General features: G+C 40.4%; 1 protein-coding gene across 5 annotated transcripts in view; it reads left to right on the plus strand.

Annotated features, from left to right (window-relative positions):
• Trappc9 (trafficking protein particle complex 9) overlaps nt 1-14569 on the plus strand; it is an 847990-nt gene that overhangs the window by 236353 nt on the left and 597068 nt on the right. For all 5 annotated transcript variants that reach the window (XM_023723940.1, XM_023723939.1, XM_023723941.1 and 2 more), the window contains one exon: nt 9783-9946. In XM_023723940.1, the coding sequence (XP_023579708.1) occupies nt 9783-9946 (164 nt within the window). The remainder of the gene's footprint in view (nt 1-9782; nt 9947-14569) is intronic.

A 14569-nucleotide genomic window follows, 5' to 3' on the forward strand; every position in this document is an offset into this window, starting at 1 on the left:
TAGGAATCTGTCCATTTCTTCTGTGTCTTCTATTCTGTGAGAGTAAAGATTCTCAAAGTAGCTATTGATAATCTTCTGAATTTCCACTGGGTCTGTGGTAATTACCCCCTTTTCATTCCTTATTGCTTGTATTTGAATTTTTTCTTTCCTCTTTTTGATGAGGTTAGCTAGGGCCTCATCGATTTCATTGAATCTTTCAAAGAACCAGCTTTTTGCTTTTTTAATTCTTTGAATTGTTTTCTTCATCTCAATTCAATTAATTTCTGCTCTAATCTTTATGAGTTCTTCCCATCCTTGGGCTCTGGGTTTGGTTTGCTCTTCCTTTTCCAGTTGTTGAAGGTTCTGCATTGGGGTATTTATTTGTTTCTGTTCTGTTTTCCTAATGTGTGCGTTTACAGCTATGAATTTCCCTCTGAGAACTGCTTTCATCGTATCCCCTAAATTCCGATTTGTTGTGCTTGAATTTTCATTGAATTTTAGATATTTTTGAATTTCTTGTTGAATTTCATCTGTGACCTATTGGTTGCTGAGTTGGGTGTCACTTAATTTCCATGTATTTAGGTTTTTTTTTTTTTGGTTTCTTTTGTCATTTATTTCCAGTTTCATTGCACTGTGGTCAGATAATGTGCATGGGATAATTTCTGTTTTCTTACCTATACTTAAGCATGACCTATGGACCAGAATGTGATCTGTTTTGGAAAATGACTCATGTGCAGCTAAGAAAAATGTGTGTTCAGCTGTGTTCAGCTGTGTTTGGGTAGAACACTCTGTATATGTCCACCAAGTCCATTTGTTTCAATCTCTGGTTCATTTCTGTTATTTCTTTGCTAAGTTTTTGTCTGGTTGACCTATCTTTTGGTGATATGGTAGTGGTAAGGTCTCCTGTTAAGTTTGTTGTATTGGATATATGACTTTTCATGTCCATTAAGATTTGCTTTATTTAGTTGGGTGCTCCCTTGTTTGTTGCATACATATTTATGAGTGTTACCTCTTTCTGTTGAATTTTTCCCCTAGTCAGTATATAGTGGCCTTCTTTATTTTACTTGCTTGTTCTTGGTTTGAAGTTGAGACTGTGTGAGAATAGGATTGCTATCTCTGCTTTTTTTCTGAGAGGTTGGGTCATGTAGTATTGTGTTCCAACCTTTGACTTTCAGTCTGTGAATGTCTGTATGAGTTAAATGTGTTTCTTGTATACAGCATATTGTTGAATTTTGTTTTCTAATCCACTGCACCAGTCTATTTCTCTTAATTGGTGAATTGAGTCCATTTACATTGATGGTTAGAATCGAGATGGGTTGACTTACGATTGACATGTTATTTACCTATTGTTGTTTTCTCCTTTTTCTCCTATGTTTAATTGCTTACCCTATTTAGTTAATTGCTTCTTATCTCCTTCATGGAGTTCTGATCATTTTGGTCCCTCTCTAGAACATCTTTCAGGAGCCTGTGTAGGGTTGGCTTTGTCCTCATGAAATTCTTTAGTTGTTCTTTGTCAAGGAAGTATTGCACTTCTCCATTGAACTTGAGGAAGAGTTTTTCAGGGTATAATAGTCTGTGCTGGAATTTGTTTTCATAGAGGACTTGAAGTACTCTATTCCATGCTCTTCCTGCCTTCATGGTTTATGAAGAGAAGTCGGCCATAATTCTAATGGGTTTTCATTTGAATGTAATCTGCTTCTTTTCTCTAGTGGATCTCAGTAGATTATTCTTGTCCTGAATTTGTGGAATATTAACTAGTATATGTCTTGGTGTGTTTTTAATTGGGTTGAGGTTACTTGCCGTTCTGTATGCTTCGGTTACCTAAATGTGAGATTGTTTCCTCATATTTGGGAAGTTTTCTGCTATTACTTCTGCCCATATTATTAAATGTCATTTTTATTGACTCTTTCTTTCTCATTGATGCCTATTAATCTCACATTGTTCATTTTTGTATCATCTTGCACGTGATGGATTATTTTTTCCCGAATCTTAGTTGTTTTTAAGAGATCCTTGGTTACCTTTTCACTAGCTGCACCAGCATGTTTAAGATCTGAAACTCTGTCTTCATTTTCAGTTAAATGGTTTTGCAAGCTTGTGACTGAGATTTTAAATTCCCCTATATCTCTTTGACTCTGTTTCATGTGATCTATTTCTTTCCTGTATTGTTCATTTAAGGAATCCCTCATTTTTCTAATCTCTTCTATTTTTTATCAGTGTGTTCTTTAGAAGCAGTTTTTCTTTAGTACCGTGTTTTCTTCAGATTGAGTTTCCTCCCTATATTTCTGTAGTTGATTCTGTACTTCAGATGCTATGAGTTCAGAGAATTGTTTTTTTATTTCAGAAAAGAATTCCTCTCTGAGTTCCTCAATAACTTTCTGCTGTTGCTTATTTATTATCGATGCTATTAATTCATACACTTGAGCTGAGCTAGTATCCTCTGCACTTGTTCTTGTTGGGCATTGGGTTTTCTTCATATGTTTCTGAATTTGATTCTTTACTGCAGATGTTATTAATTCAGGAATTTCTGTTTTCATTTCCAATCTGAGTTCCTCTATACCTTTCTGCAGCTGTTTCTTTATTTCAGAAGCTGTTGGATCATTGCTTTCAGCTGTGTGATTCCAAATGTGTTCTGTGTTAGTATCTTCTGCACTTGTTATTGGTGGGCTTTGGATCTCAGATTGCATTTTGCTCCTTCTCATTGTCATTTTGTGTAGCACTGTCTTCTGACCTTTGTTGCAGAGGTTTGGTACAGTTATAACCTTAGCACCTACTGAATTTCAGGTGCAGATCTACAAAGTTCGGATTTATTCAGTTTTCCCTAGCTTTGGTCTGGCTGCTGTGCTCAGCTCCTTACTGCTGCTGCCCTTGGGGGTGAACCTGTTGTGCCCCTCTGGCAAGATGTTCTGCTCTTGAATTAGCTGGGTCGTTCTGTCCCCTACTCTCTCTGCACGGATTGCAGCTGCAGGGTTTCACCCCGGCCTGTATGCCAGGCCTGCGCTGAGTCTGGAGGGGAAAAGGTGGAGTAGGGGAGATTAGCAGGTCTCCCACACACTCACCGGGCCAGGCTAGGCCTGGATATGGGGTTCCTGGAACGCAGAAAAGTTCGTACTCCACAGGTGGGGTGGGGAAGTCCTGCGGAGTGGTGGTGGGTGTCTGAAGGGGGTGGAACAGGGTTTCACCCACGCTGTTCCTGGGCTGAGACCGGTAGGTCCTGCCACAGCAGAGTAGCCAGAAGCTCTCCCACCCTTTTGAATATTTTTAGTAGTGCAATTTTTAAAAATAGCTCAAAGTGTCTGAGTGAATTTCAAGTTTTCTTTTGTCCAAAATATGGCTGAAAGATTATTTTGGGTCCTGGGACTTGAACTCAGAACCTTGTTCTTGGTTCTTGCCATTCAGGTGGTGTGCCCCTGAGCTGTTTTTGCAGGTGAAGGCTTTCTTTAAAATAACCAGTGGCTTGAATTGGAACATAACTGGGGTTTTTCTTTACAAGATCAGCACAAAATGTGGAGATAGCCTTTGGACCTATACATTTTTGGAAAAAATCATTTATGGTTTTAGTCTACTTAAGAAAAACTCTTCAACTTGTACAAAATTATACTGTCCTTTTTGTCTTTAGCATTATAGGAAAGCATAAAGAAGAATGGAAAAGAAATCCGGGAGGCCCAGAAGCAATGGCCATGTATGCTTTGTGGTATTTCCATGAAGTATTTTAGCAATTTTTCAAAAAAGATAGGGTAACTCACTCGGGTCTCTTGACCCTCTCTTGGACAGAAGCTTTTCTTTTCCTCAATAAGTATATTCTGCTTTAAAAATATGTGTATATTTTCAAAAGGTTGAAGTCACACTACATCATATATAGTGTCATAGGTTACTGTTGTGTATAAGTATATAGCAGAAGCTTTTCCTCATGTCATCACAAATTGTTTAAAAGTTCATTTTGTACTAATTTAAAAAAAAAATCATACAGATACCAGCTCAGAATTGCATAAGCATTCCTACTCTTGCTCTGGAAGTTGAGATCCTCTTAAAATTTGCTCTTATGAATAATAATGAATATCCTGTTGACTTTTTATACAGTGAATCTTGTGCTTTTCTGAGATGGTTTTAAGGGATGCTTATTTTTAATGGGCTCTCTTCTTTTGGTAGGCACTGTGCTAAGGGCTAGTGCTGTGACAGTGGGCATGGCAGTATTGATTTCTGTCCCTGCCTGAAGTTCTGTCAAATTGACAAATGGCTTAGCAATCCAAGGACCTGTGACACATGGAGTGCACAGCCCCAGGGGTGCAGGAAAGGTTCCTGCAGGAGATGACAGCAGTGATGAGGGACAGGAGAGAGGCATTTGTGGCCTAGGTGGGTGGGAGAGCAGCCACTTGACAAGAGGTGGGAGGAGGTATCATACGATTGGGGAAGAAAGTGAAATAGAATAAATTAACTTGGAGGGAATCATAGACTTGGTTATAAGAGCTGCAAGTGTAAAAACCTTTAGAAGAAAACAGGAGAGAATATTCATGACTTTGGGTTAGACAAAAGTTGTTTTTCCCCACTATTACAAAGGAAAGCAAGATCTCTAAAATAAAACTTTGATAAATTGGACTTCATCAAAATTAAAAACATTTGTGTGTCCAAAGAGACCATTAAGCAAATGAAAAGACAGCTCACAGGCTGAAGGAAAATATTTGCACATCATATATTGATAAAGAGCTTGTATTTACATACAGAACTTTAAAACCTCAGTAATAAGAACACAAACAATTTATTTAAAAATTGGCAAAAGATTGGAAGAGCTCTTTCACCACAAAAGAGGTATAGGCAGCTAATAAACAACCTGGGAAGATGCTCAGCAGCGATAGGCGTCCTGGAGCTGGATCCACCAGGGTTCTTCCTCACATCCAGTAGGGTGGCTGCCATCAGAAGACAAGTGATAGCCAGGGTAGAGAGGTGCTAGAGGACCTGGCCCCACCCTCACTGCTGATTGGCAGGAGTAGTTTCTGTCAGTCTGGATTTCTTAAAATTTTAACATAAATTTACTACATAACCCAACCATTCCACTCCTATATATCTTCCTAAGACAAATGATAACGTGTAACGTATGATCTAAAAACATGTGAATGATTAAATTTAAAAAAAAATGTATTTAGTTCAGGGTCTATAGGATGTCACTACACAGATTTGACTCATAGTAATACTCTGTTTTCAGCCTCCCAAGCTCTGGGATTACAGGCATGCGCCACCACGCCAGGTCTCAGTCATTGGCTCAGTATGCCCTGGGGGTGGGGCTGGCACTGCAAGCCAGGGATGGACCCTAGACCCTGCATGTAAATGATTAATTTTAAAAATTTGTTATGGGGCTGGCGAGATAGTTCAGCAGTCTAAGCACCCGCTTGGCAAGTGTAGTGACCCGAGTTTGATCTCTGGTACCACATGCCATGCTGGCCCCAGAACCCTGGGCACACTGTGCTAGCCCCAAGACCAGGCATGGTGGCACATGCCTGTATTCCAGCACTGGGGTACTGAGACAGGAGGATCACTAGGACTCTGAGCTGTGTAGCGAGACCCAGTAACAGCAACAACAAAATGTTATGGTAAAAGATACATTGCCATTACTCGTCTTCCACATACTCCTCTTTACTTTGAACACACTTATTCCATTGTTCCTGCCAGTTTCTGAAGCAGTTCTGGAAGTCCTCCTTCCTGAGTGTCCTTGGTTGCATTGTCGTGGCTGCCTTAATTTCCCGAGTCAACTCAAAATGTTTATCTCTTGTTGGCATTTTGACTTTGAGGAAGAGCCAGAAGGCTCAGGTGCCTGATCCAGTGAACCGAGTGGACGAGGACACACTGTCACGTTTTCCCAAGCCTGCCTTTCTGTTAGATGGCTCTCAACAGTGGTATTATTACTGTACCTCATAGAGATACTCATGACCGAGGACTTCCAACCTGCTTTAGGAAGTGACAAGAATGATGGGATCAATGTGTTCAAAGTGAGAAGGACTGTTTTGAGAGTAATTAATAGCAATATATTTTATAATAAAAATTTAAAAATTCAAATCTTCACCATATATTTTAGTTATAGCTTGTGTATTGACAGGAAAACATGTGTATCAGTGTTTATAGCAACATTATTTATAAAAGAGTAGAAAGGACCCAGTACCCATCAACTAGTGAATGGACAAACAAAATGTTTCACATTTTTACAATAAAATTCTACTCAATAATAGAAATGAATAACCTCCTGATGCTACCTGCTGTAGCATAGATGAACCTCAGAAACATGATGCTACGTGAAAGAAGCCAGATGCAAAAGACCATAGTAAACGATTCTTTTCTGTGAAATTTCCATGAAACGCAAATTTATAGAGGCAGGAATCGGATCAGCATTTGGTTGGGTAGGGAGTGGGAATGGGCATGGGAATGGTCACAAGTGCAACAGGGCATCTCTTTGGGGTGACAGAAATGTTCTAAGACTGAGTGTCATGGGCCATGGGCATAATGTAAGTGGAACAGCACCTGGCAAGTGTGAGGTCCTGAGTTTGATTCCTTTTTTTGTATTTTAGGGAAGGGTCTACAGGGTGTTCAGGGTCTCACTACTAGATTGGACTCGTAGTGATCCGCCTGTTTACAGCCTCCCAAATGCTGGGATTACAGGCACATACCACCACGCTCAGTCTCAATTCTCATCTCAGGGAGCCCTGGGGGTCTGGTTGGCACAGCAGGCTCAGGGATTGAACCCCAGCCCCTGCGCCTGCTTGTAGGAGCTTTAATCTGCTGAGCTATTTGGCTGGCCCATGAGTTTGATTCCTGGTACTGGAAAAAATAAAACCCAAAAACAAAAACAAAAAACAACAGCAACAACAAAAACAAAAACCCCCGAGTATTAGTGATGATTGTTGTATGACTTTGTAAATTTACTAAAAATGATTTTAGACTTAAAACAGGTGGATTGGATGGTTTGTAAATTAAACCTCAGTTCAGTTATTTAGATGAATCAGTTTGGCTTGGCTTCAGTGTAGTGTTGACAGCTGGTGAGCGCTGAGCCCACGGCAGCCTCAGGAGGATGCTTTCATCCTTGTCCTTCTTGAGCAGGCACCACCTGGAGCCTGGCCACTCTGACCACTGAGTCCACACGTTTGCTTGTCATTCCCATTGCCCCTGGTGGTGGAGCAGCACACAAGGGGGCTAGGTTGAGGAGACAGCCTGGAGCTTCAGGTTAGGGCGGAGCGCCAAGCACCTGTGAGCAAGTTGGCCCAGCAGGTGACTGGAGTAGCAGCTGCCCACTTGGGGCCCCCGCCAGCGTTCTGGGGAGAGGATGTGCTTGAGGTGAAAAGTGCCAAGTGGGAGGGCTGTTAGAAATGGGAGGAAGAGTATTTTGGGAAAAGGTAATGTGTCCTTTTCCCTGACAGTGAGACTGTTTCAAAGGTCATCTTTGCAGCTAGTGAGTGAATAGGGCACGTATACTAGGAGTGCCTCTATCTTCCTTATTTTTCTCCTGCTTTTAGAATTGTTCCTAAAGACAGTACCCTACCTCTTTCATTTTTATAGTCCTGTGGATGCATTTTGATGAGAACATGTACACTTTTGGGTCCCTGACACTGCCCACTGAGAGCCTACCTCACCTGGTGGCATAAAGGAGTTTTGAGAGGGACTTGTGGTCAGCCTTGGAGTCCAGCCACCAGCCTGTGTACTCCTAGGCTGAGCCTGGCTTTTCTCTCTGGGCCCATGGTGGCTCCAGTGCTGCTCACTGCTGGGGCCAGCTTACTCAACACAAACAGGGGCCCTAACCCTAAAAATGAGGTTTTGTTGGCTTAGACCTCCTACCTCTCTCCGTGGGTCTTCCCGGGTCTGTCCCTAACCTGTTCCCTTGAGGGTGTGCCTCTGCAAAGAAGCATAGCTGCTCCTTCCAAGATGATGGGCCCTGGCCCTTGCTTGATCTTATCAGTTCCTTCCTGGGGCTGAATGGAGTTCCTGCTGCTTCTCCTTGTGTCTCAGCTTGCTCAGGACTCAGCTCCTTGGCAGTGCCTCAGCTCCTTGGTCAGGACTGCTGAGACCTTATGGGTATATTGTTCCTCTGTTCTGGGTCCTTTTCCCTTCTCCCTCCCACCCCATACTAGAGGACCTTGGCCCCCATTGTCTGAGGTGCAGCATAATTACTCTTAACTGTGTTTTATTTTCTTAATACCATTTCCACATGTGCATATTGATTACAGGTAGCTTTTGCTTGGAGAGAGCTGGGCATTAAAGGATAGAGAGAATCATTTACAGCAAGGATGTGTGCTAGACTTCTCTACTGACAGTGTTCATCTCTTGACTCAGACATTCACTCAACTCCATCATGCTCTTATTTGCTGAGCACTTGATTGGATCACTAGAATTCCCCATCAGAGTCCCCAAGAGTGGCCCCAGAAGTGCATGCTCAGCTGACCGCACCACTTTAAGTGTGGTCTCTTTTCCTAGAACAGAAGAGTATGAGTCCTCCATGCTCTGGAACATTCTTTCATGTCCTCTGGTCCCAAGAGTGTGGGCATGAAGTTCTCCTGTGCCACAGGAAAGCTACTTAGGCCTGATGGTGAGCCTGTGTGCTGTAACCAGGGCAGAGCCAGTCATCAGGGGCCATTGGCTGCAGGCAAGGATGGTGGGGAGTCTCGTCCAGTGACAGCCCTGTGTCACGTCAGTGTCAGTGTATGCTATGCATGCCGTAGGTTCGCTGCCATTGGCTTAGGTGATCTCACAGCCCACTTCCAGGGCAGTGTTGGCTCATGTGTGTTTGGCTGTGGTGACTCTTGGTGGAAACCTTCAAAATCCAAGCAAGGTGGGAGTGTGTCACCCACAGCCCTAGGGTATGGGAAGAAATGTTGACTCAGTTCCCAGCACCCATTCCACGTTTTGTGGTCAGACTTTCCAGACTTGAGCATACTTTTTTTTTGTTTGTTTATAGTGCTGGTGATAGAACCCAGAGCCTCATGTGCTGGGCGTGCTCTTTGTCACTGAGCCACATCCTGGTCCCCGTGTATATGTTTTATATGCCCTGTGTTGCATACCTGCCTTCCTTGCCAGCTTTTGACCTCCTTTCTGGAAGTCTACCTATGGTTCGTGAGGAGGAACAAGGGTAGTTTGAGTGTGGGTCCTGTGAGGTCAGTGGGACCGGGCAGGGCTCACAGAGCCAGGCCCAGGGCAGTGGTGTCCGACTCTTGGGTCTAGGCACGGGGCTTCACTTGTCTGCAGAGCTGGTGCTAGACTGTCCTGTGCAAGCCTCACCCAAGCTGTACGAGGCCAGAGTTCCATGGAGTGCAGCTAGACAGCCCTGTGTTGCATCAGTGTTTGTGTGGAGTCCGTTGTATATAATTTTTATTTCTCTTTGGCCCAGCTCCTCATGTTATCACTATGAATGGTTCTAGTAAGTTTTTCTCTTAAATCTGTAGATTTCCCCAAGGTAGTTCTCAATATGAGAATTATACCCTCATGGTTCATTTGAATTAATTCATTGTTTAATTTTTGCTATCCACAGTCTGTTAATTAAGGACTTTTGCTTCACACACATGAGAAACTAGGGCTTTGTGAGGGTGATGGAGTTGATAAAATACAGAGCCCCAGGTGTGGCTGTGAAGGAAGCTCCCTATGTGTGGTAGCTCACAAGGGTTCCAGATAGCTGGGCACTGACTCCACGGGGAAAGCCAGGGTTTCTGATCCTGTTTCTGAAGTGTATTAGTGTGCAGACCTCTTGTCTGAAGTGAATGACCCTAAAAATGCTATTGATTTCTTTTTTTTCCTCTTCTTTGTACCTTTTATCATTGTTATTGCTGTTATTCTAGATCTGCACATTCACTGCAGCCTTCTTCTGGTGATGAAATATCTACTAACGTGTCTGTCCAGCTCTACAATGGAGAAGCTCAACAACTCATCATTACATTGGAAAATATTGGGATGGAGCCATTGGAGACACTGGAAGTCACCTCAAAAATTCTCTCCACCAAGGGTAAGTATTGTGAGGAATGCTCAGATTGTTTATTAGCAAAAGATACACTTTAATGCCTAACTGGTTTTTTTATAGTAGGTCTTAGTCTTTAGGAAATTAATGACTGATTTCAACCTCTTTCCCTAACTTTTGGCACCAAACATACACAGTACGTAGAAAATAATTCCCCACCACAAAATATCTACACGTAGTACTTGGAATTTAGATTAATTTGGTTAGAGGGTTTGTTTACCATGTTTTTTTTTTTTTTAGATTGCACATTGTAAATAAATTATTTATAAACAAATGAATATAACACTAAAAATTGTCTAAAATAAGAATGAAGAATTTACAGATCAGTCATATAACAGTTCACTCTGTCAAAATCAAGAAACTTATATTCATATAATTAGAATTCTCAAAGTAGAAAGGGGTAGGCAATAAATATTAAAATATTTAAAATTTCTGAATTTAGTTGAAAGCATAGCACCACATTTCCAAGAAAAATGAACTTTTTGCACAAGAAATTTGAATAAAATCATACCAAGATACACAAAAATGAAATTGTCCAAAACTAATTATAAAGAAAAAAATTGTTAAAGCATGTACATAAAAAAAATCAGCTATGGAAGAACAAAATTAAATAGCATTTTATTCCACATTACAAAAAAGAAAAGGAGCAAGTGTGTAAGAAATTAAACTAATTCAAAGGACTGAATTAAAAAGGACTGAAAGAAAAAAAAATCTGTCCTCATTGAATTTTATACTTAGCAAACATACCTTTGAAAATTAAAAGCAAAACATTTTGCAGTTACACAAAGTTGTAGCATATAGAAAATAACAAAGAACATAATCTAGAAGGCAACAGAAGTTGCTATATGGTCCTGGATAAAGAATAAAGAGCTCTCAAAATGGTAGTTATGCAAGATTATGTAAAATATATTAGATGAGGGGGGTTTGTGGGTTAGCTTAGTTGTTTAAGCGCCTGCTGGGGCAAACCCAGTGAGGCACAGGGGACCGCGGCTCGACCCCCAGGCCCCTATGCCTTGGGACCAGCCCCCAAGGCAGCCTGAGCCAGCCCCTTTCCCCCTGCACCCCCCCCCCAAAAAAAAAAAAATATATATATATATATTAGATGAACCCATTTAAAAGGTCATTGAAGATTTCTACAAAACAGTATCAATCTTATGTAGGGTTATATACATATTTTTTCATATATATATATATGTGTGTGTGTGTATGTGTAAAAGATAAGTAATATAAAGTCAATGAAAAATAGAAATATATTTTTTAATGTTTCTAGTACTAGGATAAAATATCTTATAAGTAGATTGTAAGTCAAAGATACAGTATAAATTTTAAAACAAAAATTAAGATCAATATTCAGAAATTAATTAAATATTAATTTTTAAAATTAAATAATTCAAAACAATTCAACTAAGAAAAAATTTTCATGATAGTAAAGAATTACAAAAAATAAAATATAACATAATACTGGAATGACAAAGATATGACCAGCACTTCTAAAGATATGACCAGTTTGGGGATAGGATATTGCACAAAGTTCTAGTATGTTGTGGACATGGACAGTGTCCGTGATGCTTATTGGTGGCCAGGTGTCACTTGTGGGACTGAGCTACTGCTATTTCCTTGATATCCACCCTGTAGACCCAGATAGAATCATGCCCCATAGGGTGCAGGAGAAGTCCTTTTATAGAGTATGTTGATGGAAATATTTTGCTGCTGTGTACAAAAGAATAATTGAAAGACTGTTTTGTATACTTCTTTTTCTCCTGTGTTTAATTGTTTGCCCTGTTTGGTGGGTTCTTTCCATTCTCATTCATAGAGTTGTGGACATTTTGATCCCTGTCTAGAGTATCTTTTAGTAATCTGTGTAGGGTTGGCTTTGTCATCATGAAATTCTTTAGTTGTTCTTTGTCATGGAAGTATTTCACTTCGGCATTATATTTGAAAGAGAGTTTTGCAGGGTATAGTAGTCTGGGCTGGAATTTGTTTTCTTGCAAGACTTGTAGTACTTTACTCCATGCTCTTCTTGGCTTGATGTTTTGTGAAGAGAAATCTGCTGTTATTCTAATGGGTTTTCCTTTAAATGTAATGTTTCTTTTCTCTAGTGGCTTTCAGTATACTGTTCCTGTGCTGAATATCTGGGATCTTGATTATTATATGTCTGGGTGTGGTTTTAATTGAGTTGATGTTATTTGGAGTTCTGTATGCTTCAGTTATCTCAATGTCAGACTGTTTCCCCATGTTTGGGAAGTTTGCTGCTCTTTCTTCTGCCCATATTCTTTTTATATCATTTGTATTGAGTCCTTCTTTCTCATTGATGTCTATTAGTTTCACATTGTTCATGTTTGCATCATCTTGCAAATGTTGAATTATTTTTTCCTGTATCCTATTTTTTTGTTTTTTTTGTTTTGTATTTTTTTTTTAAGAGAAGGAGCCCCCCCTCCTAGTTGTTAGTGTTTACTAACTTTTTTTTTTTTTTGGTGGAACTATGGATCAGCCTCAGGCCTTGCACTTGCCAGGCAAGTGCTTATTCTACTGAACCATCTCCCTAGTCCCCTAGTTGTTTTTAAGAGATCTTTTCTTTTTACCTTTTCACTAGCTGCAATGACATCTTTGAGGTCTGAAAGGCTAATTTTGCTTTCATTCAAACAGTTTTACCAGCTTGTGATTGAGGTTTTAATTTCCTGTATGGCACTTTGAATCTACTTTATACATTCTATTTTTTCCTATATTATTCATTCAAGGATTCCATCATTTTTCTATTCTCTATTTTTGTCAGTGTTTTCTTTAGAAGCACTTTCATTATAGTTATCCTTTCTTTTTTTACTTCAGAAATTATTTCTGATCTGATTTCCTCTATACCTTTCTGCAGTTGTTTCTTTACTTCAGACACTATTATTTCAGAAATTTCAGGTGTGTGCTTTCCAATTTCTTCTATGTTGTTGTCTCTTGCATTTGTTCTGGGTGGGCTCGGCACCTGAGAATGAATTTGCTTGTTCTTCTTGTCATTTTGTATAACACTGACTTCTGACCTTTGGTGTATAGCTTTTATAGCATAAGTGAGCTTTTATAGCACCTGGTCAGGATCTTCCAAGTTCAAACTCATCTAACTGAGTGTGTCTTGGGTCTGGCTGCTGTGCTCCACTTCTTCCTGCTGCAGTCCTTGGAGGTGAACCCTCTGTGCCACTCTGGCAAGATGTTCAGCTCCTGGATCAGCTGGGTGTGTCTTGCCTCTAGCCTCTCTGCAGGGAGTTCTGCTGCAGGGTTCCACACCAGGTCTGTCCGATGGAGGAGGTTCTACTCACACTTGGCCCTGGGCTCTGGGTGGAATGAAGATCCTGTGGGCCCCAAGTAGTCTCACTTATGTAATACATCTTTTTTTAAAATTTGTCCACCCCTCTTCTCTCTGCCCTTTCCAACTCTTGGTTCCCTTCCCATTTGCAAATGCCTGTTTTTTTTTTCTTCTACCCCCTTTCCTTTCTCTCAATCCCCTTTTGTATTTAGTTCAGACTATATAAGCTCTCACTACACAGATCAGACTCACAGCAATCCTCTTGTTTTCAGCCTCCCCAGCACTGGAATTATAGGTGCGTGCCATCTTGCCCAGTCTCAGTCACTGTATCAGTGTGCCCCAAAGGCGAATTGAACACTCAGCCCCTGTATCTGCCTAAGCAGGTGCTTTAACCCACTGAGCTATCTGGCCGGCCCTCCATCTCTAAATACCTCATCCATTGGATAATGATCCCTTAGACAGAGGACTTTTGTCTACAACATACAGATAATTGAATATAATCAGCCCCCCATTCAAAGACCCAATCCAAAAATAGGCATCTGAGATGAATGTGCAGTTTTCAGATGAAGAACTACAAATGGCAAATAAATACTTGAAAAAATATTCAACATCATTGGTCATTTGAGAGATGCAAATTAAAACAACACTGAGATTCCCCCTCATGCCAGAATGTGTGATTGTCCTCAAGAAGCCAACCAATAACAAGTGCTGGAGGGGCTCTGGGGAAAAAGGAACCATTCTCCACTGCTAGTGGACTGTAGACTGGTGCAACCACTGTGGAAATCAGTGTGAAGATTCCTTAAAAAAGTAGGAGTAGAAGTCCATTCAAATCAGCTGTTCCCCTTCTGAGTATCTTCCCAGAAGAATTAAAACATCATACCATAGCAATATACTATACCCATGTTTATAGCAGCATGATATGTGATAGTTAAATCTTGGAAACAACCCAAATGCCCATCAATTGAGGAATGGATAAAAAAGATTTTTTAATACATTGGAGTATTACTTAGCCATACATAAAGATAAATTGGAGACTTTTATAGGTAAGTGGATGCAACTTGAAACCATACTCATAAGTGAAATAAATCAGATCCACATGTGCAAACAATGTGTTGTCTCACTAATGGGGGAAACTGAATAAATAAGACCCAACATGTACAATATATATTGTGAAATGGGAAGAAACTGTTGAAAAGAAAAGACAGAGGCTGGGGAGATGGCTTAGTACAATAAGTGCTTCCTTGGCAAGCTACCCGGCCTGAGTTCAATCCCCAGTTCTGCAAAAAAAAAAAAAAAAAAAAAAAAAAAAAAAAAAAAAAAAAAAA

The sequence above is a fragment of the Octodon degus genome, unplaced genomic scaffold (assembly GCF_000260255.1).
Source record: "Octodon degus isolate 3935 unplaced genomic scaffold, OctDeg1.0 scaffold00104, whole genome shotgun sequence".
Classification (NCBI taxonomy): domain Eukaryota; kingdom Metazoa; phylum Chordata; class Mammalia; order Rodentia; family Octodontidae; genus Octodon; species Octodon degus.